The sequence below is a fragment of the Myotis lucifugus genome, unplaced genomic scaffold (assembly GCF_000147115.1).
Source record: "Myotis lucifugus unplaced genomic scaffold, Myoluc2.0 scaffold_12, whole genome shotgun sequence".
NCBI lineage: Eukaryota > Metazoa > Chordata > Mammalia > Chiroptera > Vespertilionidae > Myotis > Myotis lucifugus.
In genome coordinates this window covers 12246567-12259279 of record NW_005871060.1, presented here as the reverse complement: position 1 = coordinate 12259279, position 12713 = coordinate 12246567, and the positions used below count along the sequence as shown (strand labels likewise).

Below are 12713 nucleotides of genomic sequence, written 5' to 3'. Positions count from 1 at the left end.
TATATGATCTCCTGGGATAAAGTATAAAAATTATTTGCTCTTAGTTAACTTCCCACAATTCAATAGAAAGTATACAATGGGTAAAGATCAAATATGTTCAAAATAAAAGAAAAATAATTATGAAAATAGGTGGTTTATTTCAAGATTACTTTTGTGAAAACAAATTATTTTCTACTGTTCACCACTATCTAAAACTATCAAGATTAATGTTACAGAACAATGATAAAAATGATAAATTACAGTCATTGATCTCCAGAAAATGCAATTATTGGATTCTGTGTTATAAGCAAGACAACATCTTTTTAAAAGACTCACCTCAAAAATAATTTATTGGTAATTATTTAAATCAGTATTTACTATGCACAAATTTACTGTAATCAAAGTCACACAATAATATTTAAATAGTAACATTACTCTTTATTGCAATATATGGGTTAAGTAGGTTTATTTAGCTTTAAATGCCTCTATCTTATTAAGTGTTGATAGTAGAAAGACAAGGTAAACAAAAATTCAAATGTCTGAAAATAACCATTTCACAAATGTGTCCAATGAAAGGAAGTTCTAACAATAAAGTAAATAAAGCATTTCAGATTTTAAAATTTCATTTTTCTATCCGATGACCAGTCTTTTTATCATTTGTTATCACCACCAAATATCTATGTGCTGGCGATTCTATTTGTTCAGGATCAGATTTCAAAATCAAATAAACAAAAATAAAGAAAGCTTGAGGAAGAAAGAACTCAAAACCTAAGCTTTTAGAAGTTCATCAAAATTAGTAATAATTATATCACTGAACATTTTGTCCTCCTTTAGAATGTGAAAAATAAACAAGCTGATGTAAGACCCTCTATCCAAGACCCTCTATCCAGCGGTTCTCAACCTGTGGGTCGCGACCCCTTTGGCAGTCGAATGACCCTTTCACAGGGGTCACCTAAGACCATCCTGCATATCAGATATTATGATTCATAACAGTAGCAACATTACAGTTATGAAGTAGCAACAAAAATAATTTTATGGTTGGGTCACAACATGAGGAACTGTATTTAAAGGGCCAGAAGGTTGAGAACCACTGCATAGATTTTAAGGTATTACAGCAGAGGTGTGCTCATAGAAAATTTGTAATCTTTGATTGTATAATTGAGGTTTCCTCCTAAATTACTTCCTCTAAATATTTAAGAAAATATTCCTTAATTATTTCATGTTCTCTTTCAGTTGAATATTTCCTCTTTGTTTTTTCAAAGAAATCACTTACAAATAGAGCCCCTGAGAAAATTATCTTTACTTCTAAAAATTAGCGGAGGTCTTTCTTGATATTGAATGGGGAAACAAATTAGCTCCAGAGCTTCATTACCTAGAGCAGACCATCAAAATAACTGGCCCAGGACATCCTCTTAGTACCAGAAACCATCAGGCAAAGTGTCAAGCTCTTTCTTCTTTCTTGACAAATATCTAGTCAAATAGCTACCTCAGAAACTTAAACCTTGTTTCCTCTATTTGCTTTCAGTTCCACAAATTCTTTCAATTCATAATAGTTCTTTTGAGAGATATATGTGTTTGCAGAATTCAGGTGGCAACGCAATAGTTATACAAAGCAATATAAACATATAGTGGCATCTTTAAGCATTGTCTTTGACTTTCAAATTGTAGTCTATAAAACAGGTGTGCAGGACATACTTATTCACACTTTGTAATTACCTTCTACCTATGATATTGTCTTTATTTCTTTATTTCTACACACTTTCAGTCAAAGTGGATTTTTGAAAGCCATGGATATTTTAGCATGTCTTAAAGTTAATTTACAAAAATTAATAAATAGTTATTCAGAAGATTGTCACAAAAATAAATCAGTTCTCATTTTTTCCTCCTCTCATTTCAGTCATTAAAACTAAGAGCTGAGAAAGAAATATCATAAATGTTTCTTTACAGTGAATAACATTCTTCCTAGTGTATATATTATTTCATATGTTATTGGGTATTTTCCTCAAATTCAATTTTATTATTTTGGAGATTGCTTCATGTATTCTAATATTAATTTAAATAGCTATTAAATGTTTCCATAGAAAATTTATTAACACAGTCAATATTTAAGACCCCAAATTCCCAGGATAATGATCATTTAAATGTAAATAAATGGCTGTTTATATTAATCTGACTTTTAATATTTTGTTTACTTATTAAAAATTAAAATCCCATCATATTATAAACAAATTATTATTTGTGGAAATAGCTTTTCGTTAATTCTCTTATATTCATTTCATTAAAATACTTTTTCACTCCATCAAATTAATAAGAAGGAAAATCCATTAGGACACTAATCATTCTATCCATTCTCTTACTGACAAAAGTAAGCATAAATAAGTTTAAACAGTAACCAGTGCTACTGATCCAAACATATTCCAATAAAGTTTACTTGTACAACATACATGAAAAGATCACTTAAAAAAAACACAAGTTTATATACTTTTTCTTTTCCCTTCAGTATTTGTCTTTAAAAAGTTTCTTGCCAAACTTTACTACATAAGCCATCTCCTCTATCTTTGCTGCTGCCAAACCCTTTAATCTTTTAATGAAGTGAATGCTTCATTTGTCTAAATTAATTTTGTGTTAGTATCTTTAGTCTAGATATATTATCATTATAAAACATAAAATAGACTAGCAACAGTTTCATGAACAAGTGTTTTTCCAATCAAAAGGTCAAATATTTTGTTAGCATAATAGCATCAATAATAGAATTCTTTTAGTCTAAGATCTTTCAATCAAAACCTTCATTCCTACAAATTATTATTCCAGCATAATGAAAATAATTTGCACTTGTATGACTTTGTACTCATGAAAAATTTTAATTCACTCAAATAAACAAAAAGAATGGAAGAAAGTGCTTTAATATTTGGTATATTGTAGAGAATAAAAAATATATAGCCTATGTCGGTATATTAGATTCCCAGCACAAAAAAAAACAACAAAGTGTCTAAAAATTTCCTTCCCACCAATACACTTGTGATGAATATATCTGAAATGTCATCACAAGTTTAACAACTTTCAATGTGGCAATTTTTTCAGTCAAAAGTAAAAATTCAAATATAAAAATGCTATTTTTTGGAATGCTTTATTTACACTGAAATAATAAAATAAAGCTTTTATGGTAAATATTTACGTTCCTTTCATATTACATTTCAACGAAAGCACTAACTTCGCACACTCTGCCCTTTCAGAAGTGGAATGCGGGATTCATAGCTACAAAACAATACTCTCTAAGAAAATCAATGCAGCAAAAATAAAAAAAAACGATATCCTAGTTCAAGGGCTTTTTAAATAATCTAACTTTAATGTCACTCAAATTGAACCAAAAAACAAGAATTATAAAAATTGAACCGCCGATGTTCCTACCTTCTTGAACCGCTTGAAATGGGTTGTTGCCATCAACAAATGTCACGGAAAATGTGATTTTCTCAGTCTGTAAGATCTCCTCATTCTGGTTGAGGTCGCCAACTGCTGTGCGAAACACCTCATCATCCTTTTTGGCAGATTCATCAAAAATTGCTCCTAGAAAGAAGTGAGTGTTGCCATTAAACAATAACATAAATATTCTGTGATGTCCACTGGAAATAATTCAAAGCAATTCATGTATTTGAAAAGGTATATTTTCACTTAAAACATGCAGTTTATTACTGAAACATATTGTACTGAAAGCAGTGTGATAGTTAAGCAGGAATTTACTTACTTCCTTCAGATGGAAATGATGAATAGTACATCAAAGTGTTATTACATGGAGAGCATTGGTAAGAATTTAATAAGTACAAAAAGCTTTGAAAAGGACCAAGAGGTTAAAACATTGAATGTCTTACATCATGAGATCTTTACAAATTCATAGCTTCGAAATGTTTTATTTTATTTTTTCTGAATAATAGGAGATAAAATCAGGAAACTTTCTGAGAGCCCATTCATAAATTAGATAGACATCAAACTTCTAATTTTAATTTATTTTCATTTTTCTTTTCTACCTTTCATTTCTAAAAACGAGGATTTCAGTTTTTTTAATAGTAGTAAATTCAATATGTTTGTAGAAAATTAAAGACAGACGAATCTCTCAGGAGAGATAACTGAGAAATATTTCCTGAAAAACTAACATTAAGTCTTAGTAGATCATGGCATTCTTTCATTCATATATAATGATGATGATAAGAATGTGGCTAACATTTATTGAGTGTCTGTCAGCACCATATTGGTTAAATACACCAGTTTTAAGAGTAAACTGATTTCAAATTGTGACTGTGATTCATTAAGTATAAGTCTGTGACCAAGAGATTTTAAATTCCAATCCCCATATTCATCGAATGTCTAATAATAATAATAATAATAATAATACCTATCTGTAGGATTATTAAGTGTTTTAAAGGAGATTATCCATTCAAAATGTAAGTAAATTGTGTTAACTAAGAAGTTTTCATTAAATGCTAATGTTTTCTTATTTTTAAATACTGTGATCTAAACATGTTTATCATTTTCTATTAACTTTTCCATATTACAGTATCCCATTTTAATCCTTAAAATAATTATGAAATATGTATATGCACGCTACTGCAATATACATCGAGTTATAACAATTAAGATTCAGAACAAAAAATATACTGAAATTCCTATAGTAAGAGCCGGAGTCCTTACCTATTTGATTGCAATGTCCTTACTCTAAATCACTGCAGGATCCTGCCTTCCAAACTTATACCCATAAGGAATAAAAACAGTTTATGAGAATCCTGACTTACAAATGTGGGAAATTCTTTCGCATCGTGTCATGCGTGCTTTCTTTACTAGTGTTTGTATTCAGAGTGAGTTTTCTAGGCAGGCACACGTTTTCAGTGTTTACTATTTTTATTATAAGCATTTTGGCCAATGTACCTTTTGTCTTTTGAAAAAACCCTGCTGACAAAAACAGGCACACACCTCAGGGTCGATATCATGACAAAGAGTGACTATATATTCATATCTACATACATATCCATATACACATTATATGTCTCTTGACTATCCTTCGTAGTGTGTATATATAAAAGTGAAATTGTGAATATATAAAATGTATTTTTCATATATAAGTTTACACATATATAGGAAGAAATATATACAGACTATATATGTATACACAGATAAAGAAGACACACATCTACCAGTTGTGTTGACTTTATAACTCTGTGACTGGAGCCCCAAGTTTTCCAGTGAAATTCATCACAATATTGAACATATACTATCATCAGAGTCAAGACCTGATAAAGCAAGGGTGAAAATATGTCCACTTCTGACTAGTCTGGCAGGTTAATTTTCATCTCTCTACCCAAAGTGGCCTCACCTTGATAAGGAGATGATTAATTTTTGCTATAGAAGGCCATGACAATATGAACTTGGTACTAACTATACTGACCAGCCTCTCTAACCCTTTCCATTTCTTATCTAATTTGAATATCTGACCATAGCTAAGAGCATGAGAAAGAAGGAAGAATTTTTAAAAACTAATACATGAAGTGCTCCCTAATTATATTATGCAGCTATTAGCCAGAATATTAACATTTTGATATAATCAAATGTAGATAACAGACATTAATTTTTACCTATCCTGTCATTTCTAAGTCATATAGAAATCTATTTTAGAAACTAAGATTTTATGAAGATATTTAGGCAATAAATATTAGATTTATCTTGCTAATTTTAAGCCACATTCATGAAAACTCATATTAATTTGCAATAATTATTATCAGTCTGGATCAATGATGGCGAACCTTTTGAGCTCAGTGTGTCAGCATTTTGAAAAACCCTAACTTAACTCTGGTGCCATGTCACATATGGAAACTTTTTGATATTTGCAACCATAGTAAAACAAAGATTTATATTTTTGATATTTATTTTATATATTTAAATGCCATTTAACAAAGAAAAATCAACCAAAAAAATGAGTTCACGTGTCAGAGGTGTCATAGGCTCGCCATTACTGGTATAGATTAATCATTACATTGAAATGTAATACTATCAAATTCAGATACACAAATTTCTTTAATACTTTGTAGAAACTGTGATATAAATGTAAAATAATGAGTTCATTTTGAACCAAATAATCTAAATATCAATTCACAAAGAAGTTATCTATATTTATATAGAGACCCATTAGCTTGTCATCACTTCTAAATGGTTCTTCCAAAAGACTTTTTATGGAGGGTGATGTTATTGACTTCTACTGAGTATTGATAATATATTTTTAATGGAAGCATTTTACTATTACCTGACAGAACACTTAAAATTGCCTTAAACATTAAATCTGGCTTAATAAAAGCTGAAACATGTAGAAATTATAGCAAATTAGTCAATTCTGTGTTAATTAAGATATAGTGAAAGGAAACACACAAAAGAAGCAGTTTACTTTTCAGTAAACAGCAAGGAAGTACACAGAAGAAGCAGTCCATCTTACTTCACAGACTTCAAATTCAATTATCTATCTACTTCTTTCATCAACTATAAAAATATTATTTTCATTTTTCTTTGTACCAAAAGAGTATATATAGCATTTTGTATTAAACACAAGTATTCTGAAAAATAACCGGTATGTTATGTATATTTATATTTCACACTAGAGGCCCGGTACATGAATTTGTGCACGGGTGGGGTCCCTCTGGGTGGCTAGCAGGGATCGAGCCAAAACCTGCAGTCCAATGCTGCATGCAGCTCCTACCTGCCACTCCCGCTCATCCTGGCACCACTGTGCCTGCTGCTGGCTCGCGCCCAATCAGTCCTGATAGGGAGAGGCTTGCGCTACCACAGCAGCACTTGCCAGTCATGAGTCCTGCTTCTGGCACCCTCTCAAGGGGAGTGGCCTGTGGGATCAGGCTGAAACTGGCTCTCCAACATCCCCCAAGGGGTCCCGGATTGCGAGAGGGTGCAGGCCAGGCTGAGGGACCCCACTGGAGCACGATCAGGCCAGGGAGGACTGCGGGAGGGCTCCAGGGCATGTCCGGCCCATCTCGCTCAGTCCCGATTGGCCGGACCCCAGCAGCAAGCTAACCTACCAGTCAGAGCAACTGCCCCCTAGTGGTTTGTGCACGTCATAGCAAGCAGTTAAGCAGCCTTACCATATCATTAGCATATTACACTTTGATTGGTTGTTCAGTTGTTCTGCCATTCGGTCTATTTGCATATTACCCTTTTATTATATAGGATTGGCCAAACAGGAGGGAAGAATAATTAAGCAACAAGGAAGAAAAGGAATTCCTCTTTAATATTCCTGTTACACCAATTTGTAACTAGTCATTTCCATTGCTAAGGGTTGATGATCTGTTCCTTCAATGGGATGGAAAAGAATGGTTTTACTTATCTTTACATAAAGAGATTACAAGTACAGGTGGGAATGCATTTATATTTTTAAATACAAACTATAACATGTGTACTTATCTTATATATTAGAATGAAAAAATTATAATTTATATTAATATAAAAATATGGTGATGTCTTAATTTTTTATTGTTGTGAAGGATTATGTGCATAAGTCAAAATTTTCTATGATAAAATTACACAATTTTTTATTGTCTAAAGTTTTACATATGTCTCCTTTTTCCCAGATTGACCCCCCCCCACCCTGGCCCCTCACACCCCCGAGGGCAAGACCCCACTGCCTCAGTGTCTGTGTCCATTGGTTATGCTAATACGCATGCATACAAGTCCTTTGGTTACTCTCTAACCACCTCCCCTCCCCTGCCATTTGTCTCTGGATCTATTTTTGTTCATCAGTTTATGTTGATCATTATATCCCACATATGAGTGAGATCATGTGATATTTATCTTTCTCTGACTGGCTTATTTCACTTAGCATACTGCTCTCCAGTTCCATCCATGCTGTTGAAAATGGTAAAAGTTCCTCCTTTTTTATAGTAGCGTATATTCCATTGTATAGATGTACCACAGTTTTTTAAACCACTCATCTGCTGATGGGCACTTAGGCTGTTTCCAAATCTTAGCTATTCTAAATTGTGCTGCTATGAATATAGGGGTGCATATGTCCTTTCTGATTGGTATTTCTGGTTTCTTGGGATATACTCCTAGAAGTGGGATTACGGGGTCAAATGGGAGTTCCATTTTTAATTTTTTTAAGAAACTCCATACTGTTCTCCACAGTGGCTGCACCAGTCTGCATTCCCACCAGCAGTGCACGAGGGTTCCTTTTTCTCCACATCCTAGCCAGCACTTGGCATTTGTTGATTTGTTGATGATAGCCATTCTGACAGGTGTAAAATTACACAAATTTAAATTTGAAAATATGCTTGCAAAATAAAACTTTTAGAAAAAAGTTACTAACTCGACCAACACTATAACTTTCAAAAATATTCTAAGCTTTTCTATCTCCATGTTTTTTTCATGATGTTGCCTCCACCATAGATATATTCCTTGTCTCCTTAGCAAAATATCATTTCCTGGGCCATAGAAACTATTTTTATGCTTAGAGTGTCTACAAGGGATCCTGAATATATTAGCTACTCAAGAGCAGTAACTGATTAAACTTTCCTTATATATAGTTAGGCATAATTTTATAAAATAGAATACTTAAATTCAAATACATGATTAAAATGTAAGTTGGGACTACATTTAAATTAAAACAAAAGTAGACTTGCAAATGCACTTATCATGACTCCAGAAGACCCAAATTATTCAGCAAGGTATTAATCATACACTCATAATTTTAGTTTGAATATTTAAATTATATTTGTCTTATACAAATAAGAAGCAAGAGGTGGAAACAGTTTAGCTGTTAAGACAGAGAGGAAAGAAAATGTCTTTAACTAGCTGAGAATTTTCTCTAAAAATATTGGGAAATTTTTGAATAAATTTTTCTATATACAGAATTGTTAGAATTACTAAAAGATCTATAAATCTCACTTATATAACTAACAGACCAAATAATATTTAAAATAATTGATTCTAAAAATCAAAAACAAGAATCAACACATCCATATTACTCTTATATGATCAATTTATGATTAAAATAGTATCATTTAAAAATACATATATGAAACAATTTTCCCCCCCAAAAAGCATGGTCAATATTCAGAGTTGCAAATAAAATAAAAGATAGCTAATCATTTTTAGTCGCAGAATTCAAACTTGACTCATTTAATTTTGCCAAAAATATATACATAGTCTTTTTAAAAATAAACTTTTCAGGTTTTATCTGCAGTGAATCTTTACTTTTGTTTGAAGCAACACATTGATTCTCTTAGCTTCTCTCTCTGTGCCTTTTATCCTCTTCTCTTTTTTCCCCTCTTTCCATGTATTAATGCATCCATCCATCCATTCATCCATCCAGTCAGCACAGAGATAGTCATCAAAGCTGACATGACCTTTTAAATCTATTGCATGTAAAATCAGTCCATAGCAGAATTAAAATGCCTCATTCAGATGATAATGAAAATAGGCAATTTTGGAATTCATAAACTCATACTGAAAAACATTTAAATAATATATACATAATCTCATACTTCAGAAATTATATTGAATAAATGTTAAGTGATTTGACCAAAATTTCACAGCCAAGAGAGAGAAGGGGTGGAGTATAATCTACATTTTCTGGTTTCAAGTTTGGTGCTATTTTTTCCATAGTAGGCTTCTTTTTTCATTTCAAATACTCACTTTATAAAGAAAAAATTTTATATATAGATAGATAGATTGATAGACATAGATATGTGTGTATGTATATATGTTAGATACATACTACATTATGTCATCCACATATATGTACATATACATGCACATAAGCACACACACTTATACGACCATTCTTCAGTATCCTTGCAGAGTTGCTTTCAGGACCCACCATATATACCCAAATCCACAGATGTTAAAGTCCCCTACATATTTTCATATAATGTCTGTACATCCTCTGCATACCTTAAATAAGCTCTAGATTACATATATTTCCTACTACATTGTAAATGGATGCAATTAGATATTATACAGTATTGCTTAGGGAATAATGACAAGAAAACGCCTGTACATGTTCAGTACAGATGTAATCATTGTAGGCCTAACTATATAGCACCCGCCAACAACAATGTATTTTTTCCTGAATATCTGCAGTTGGTTGAATCCACAGATCTGGAACCTGCAGATTTGGAGGGCTGCCTGTATATTTAATAACTAGTATGACTTCTGGAGATTAGCATATCCAATTCATTTAGTAGAAGCCATGAGCTATTTAAAACTGAATCATATTTAAAACCTGAACATTATACCTTTTTACTTAAAATTCATTCCCCTTTGCCTTGGAAGCATCAACAATTTATCTTAGGTAGTTAACATAAAGACAAAAGGAAACCCTTGGTTCTGGGATTGACAGTTCAGCAGACCTTTTTGGAATCATTAAATCAGCATATGACCCCATTGTTTTCAATGCTACTATTCACAAGTGGGTTTTTTTGTATTTAATTCTAATGGTGCACTGTGCATAAAAATTAGTTGTACTGTACAAAGATATCCAGATCAAAAGATCTATAACTTTTTTTGCATCTACTCATTGTATTTCCTCCAATACCAGTGGAAATTGTGCATACATTGCGAAAGGAGGAGAAATAATCAAAGACAGTATAAATTTGATGAATTTCTCTTTTCTTTCACCCTCCACTTATATTGCTCAGTTCACAGAAGAACTAGGTTGAACATATTCAATACTAACAAACAACGGAGAAATTAGAATTGTAGCTGAATGAAATCGGCATTTTCTATATTACTTGGCATCTTAAGCATACAGACTAGCTACTATTTCAGTGGGACACTATTACAATGAAGGTATTTGTGTGTATTTATGCACATATTTGCATATATATATATATATATATATATATATATATATATCCAAATGACATTAATTATATTGGGATATCCTCCATGAATTAATGATTTATTAGAAATTTATCAGCAGTCCCTTCTCATTTAAAATAATTTTTCCTAATATGTATTACTCTAATAACTTCATAGGCAGAAAGTGAGGTTTTAGAACTCTTTTTTCCTTGCATCAAGAGATATATTTTCCTCGGTTCACCTTATGTAACCATTGACAAGCACTCTAAGAAAGTAAACCAAAACAATAACTTTAATTGATGGAAATAAAGTGCTGGAAATTCACCAAATTCATGACAATTAGCAAATATTATACTGAATCAGAAGCAATTTTACTCTGCTGTGCTTCTCTCAAGTTTATAATAATCAAAATAACAACAGTGAAAGTAATTAACATTTATTAGTAATGAGCACTGTACTAAGTGGTTCACTGGCATTATATCTTTTATTTTTTATGAAATTCCTTTCACAGAAATTAGGTTCAGATTAAGTAATTTTCCAAAGACCCAAAGCTAGTAATGACTGTGGCAAAATTCACAGATCTCAGTTTGAAACCTAACTTCCTAAAAGAACTATGAGCTTTATCAGTTTATGAACAACATAAACTGATGAACAAAAACAGATCCAGAGACAGAGAAGCATGGATCAGACCATCAAACCTCAGAGGGAAGGTAGGGGAGGGAGTGGGTAAGGGGAGAGATCAACCAAAGGACTTGTATGCATGCATATAAGCCTAACCAATGGATACAGACAACAGGGGGGGTGAGGACATGAGTGGGGGGGAGGTAGGGGGGTAATCGGGAGATAAGGACACATATGTAATACCTTAATCAATAAAGAATTTTTTTTTTAAAGGGCATTCAGTAAACCCCCCTCCCCCACAAAAACCTATGAGCTTCATATCTGGCCATATATTCATTTTAATGAATTTCTATATTACTAAGTGATATGCATGTTTTAATTTTTATAATTATCAAAATGAAATTTTATTTGTATATTAAAATTCTCAAATAGCTTTTAATCTTTTTACTTGATAATTTTAAAAATTGTATCTTTATTGTTGAAAGTATCACAGATATTCCCTTTGTGTGTTTTGTCCCTTTGATCCCTTCCACCCTTCACCCACCCCTCACAGGCCTTCACCACACTATTAGGTCCAAGGGCTATGCATATATGCATACAAGTTCCCTAGTTAATCTCTCTCCACCCTACCCCTATCCCTGCCTTCCTTCTGAAATTCATCAGTCTGTTCAATGTTTCTGTGTCTCTGGATCTATTTTATTCATCAGTTTATTTTGTTCCTTATATTCCACATATGAATGAGATCATGTGATACTTTTCTTTCTCTGACTGGCTTATGTAGCTTAGCATAATACTCTCCGTGATGTTGCAAATGGGAAGGGTTCATTCTTTTTTATAGTCATGTAGTATTCCATTGTGTAGATGTACCATAGCTTTTTTATCCACTCATCTGCTTATGGGCTCTTGGGCTATTTCCAAATTTTAACCATTGCAAATTGCACTGTTAGGAACATAGGGGTGCATATATTCTTTCTGATTGGTACTTCTGGCTTCTTAGGGTATATTCCCAGACATGGAATCAATGGGTCAAATGGGAGTATTTTTAACTAGGCTTAGTTTACAAAATTTTTATATAATTTTTTGCTTAGCTTTTATAGATATGATATTTACCACTATAATTTAAACTATTGTGTAAAGAATACTTTCACAAATTTTTTCTCAAAATTTATGTTGACATTTGTTTTGAACTGTCCTATAAACATATAATTAAATATATGTAAAATTTTTAACATTAATTTAAATGGCAATTTTGGCAGTTACTTTAAAAT

The 12713-nt window shown here is 32.1% G+C and overlaps 1 protein-coding gene across 1 annotated transcript in view; it reads right to left on the bottom strand.

Moving 5' to 3' along the window:
• GRID2 (glutamate ionotropic receptor delta type subunit 2) overlaps window positions 1-12713 on the bottom strand; it is a 1225688-nt gene that overhangs the window by 1080321 nt on the left and 132654 nt on the right. Inside the window, exon 4 of the mRNA XM_006084662.3 lies at window positions 3388-3543. Coding sequence (XP_006084724.1) covers window positions 3388-3543 — 156 coding nt within the window. The remainder of the gene's footprint in view (window positions 1-3387; window positions 3544-12713) is intronic.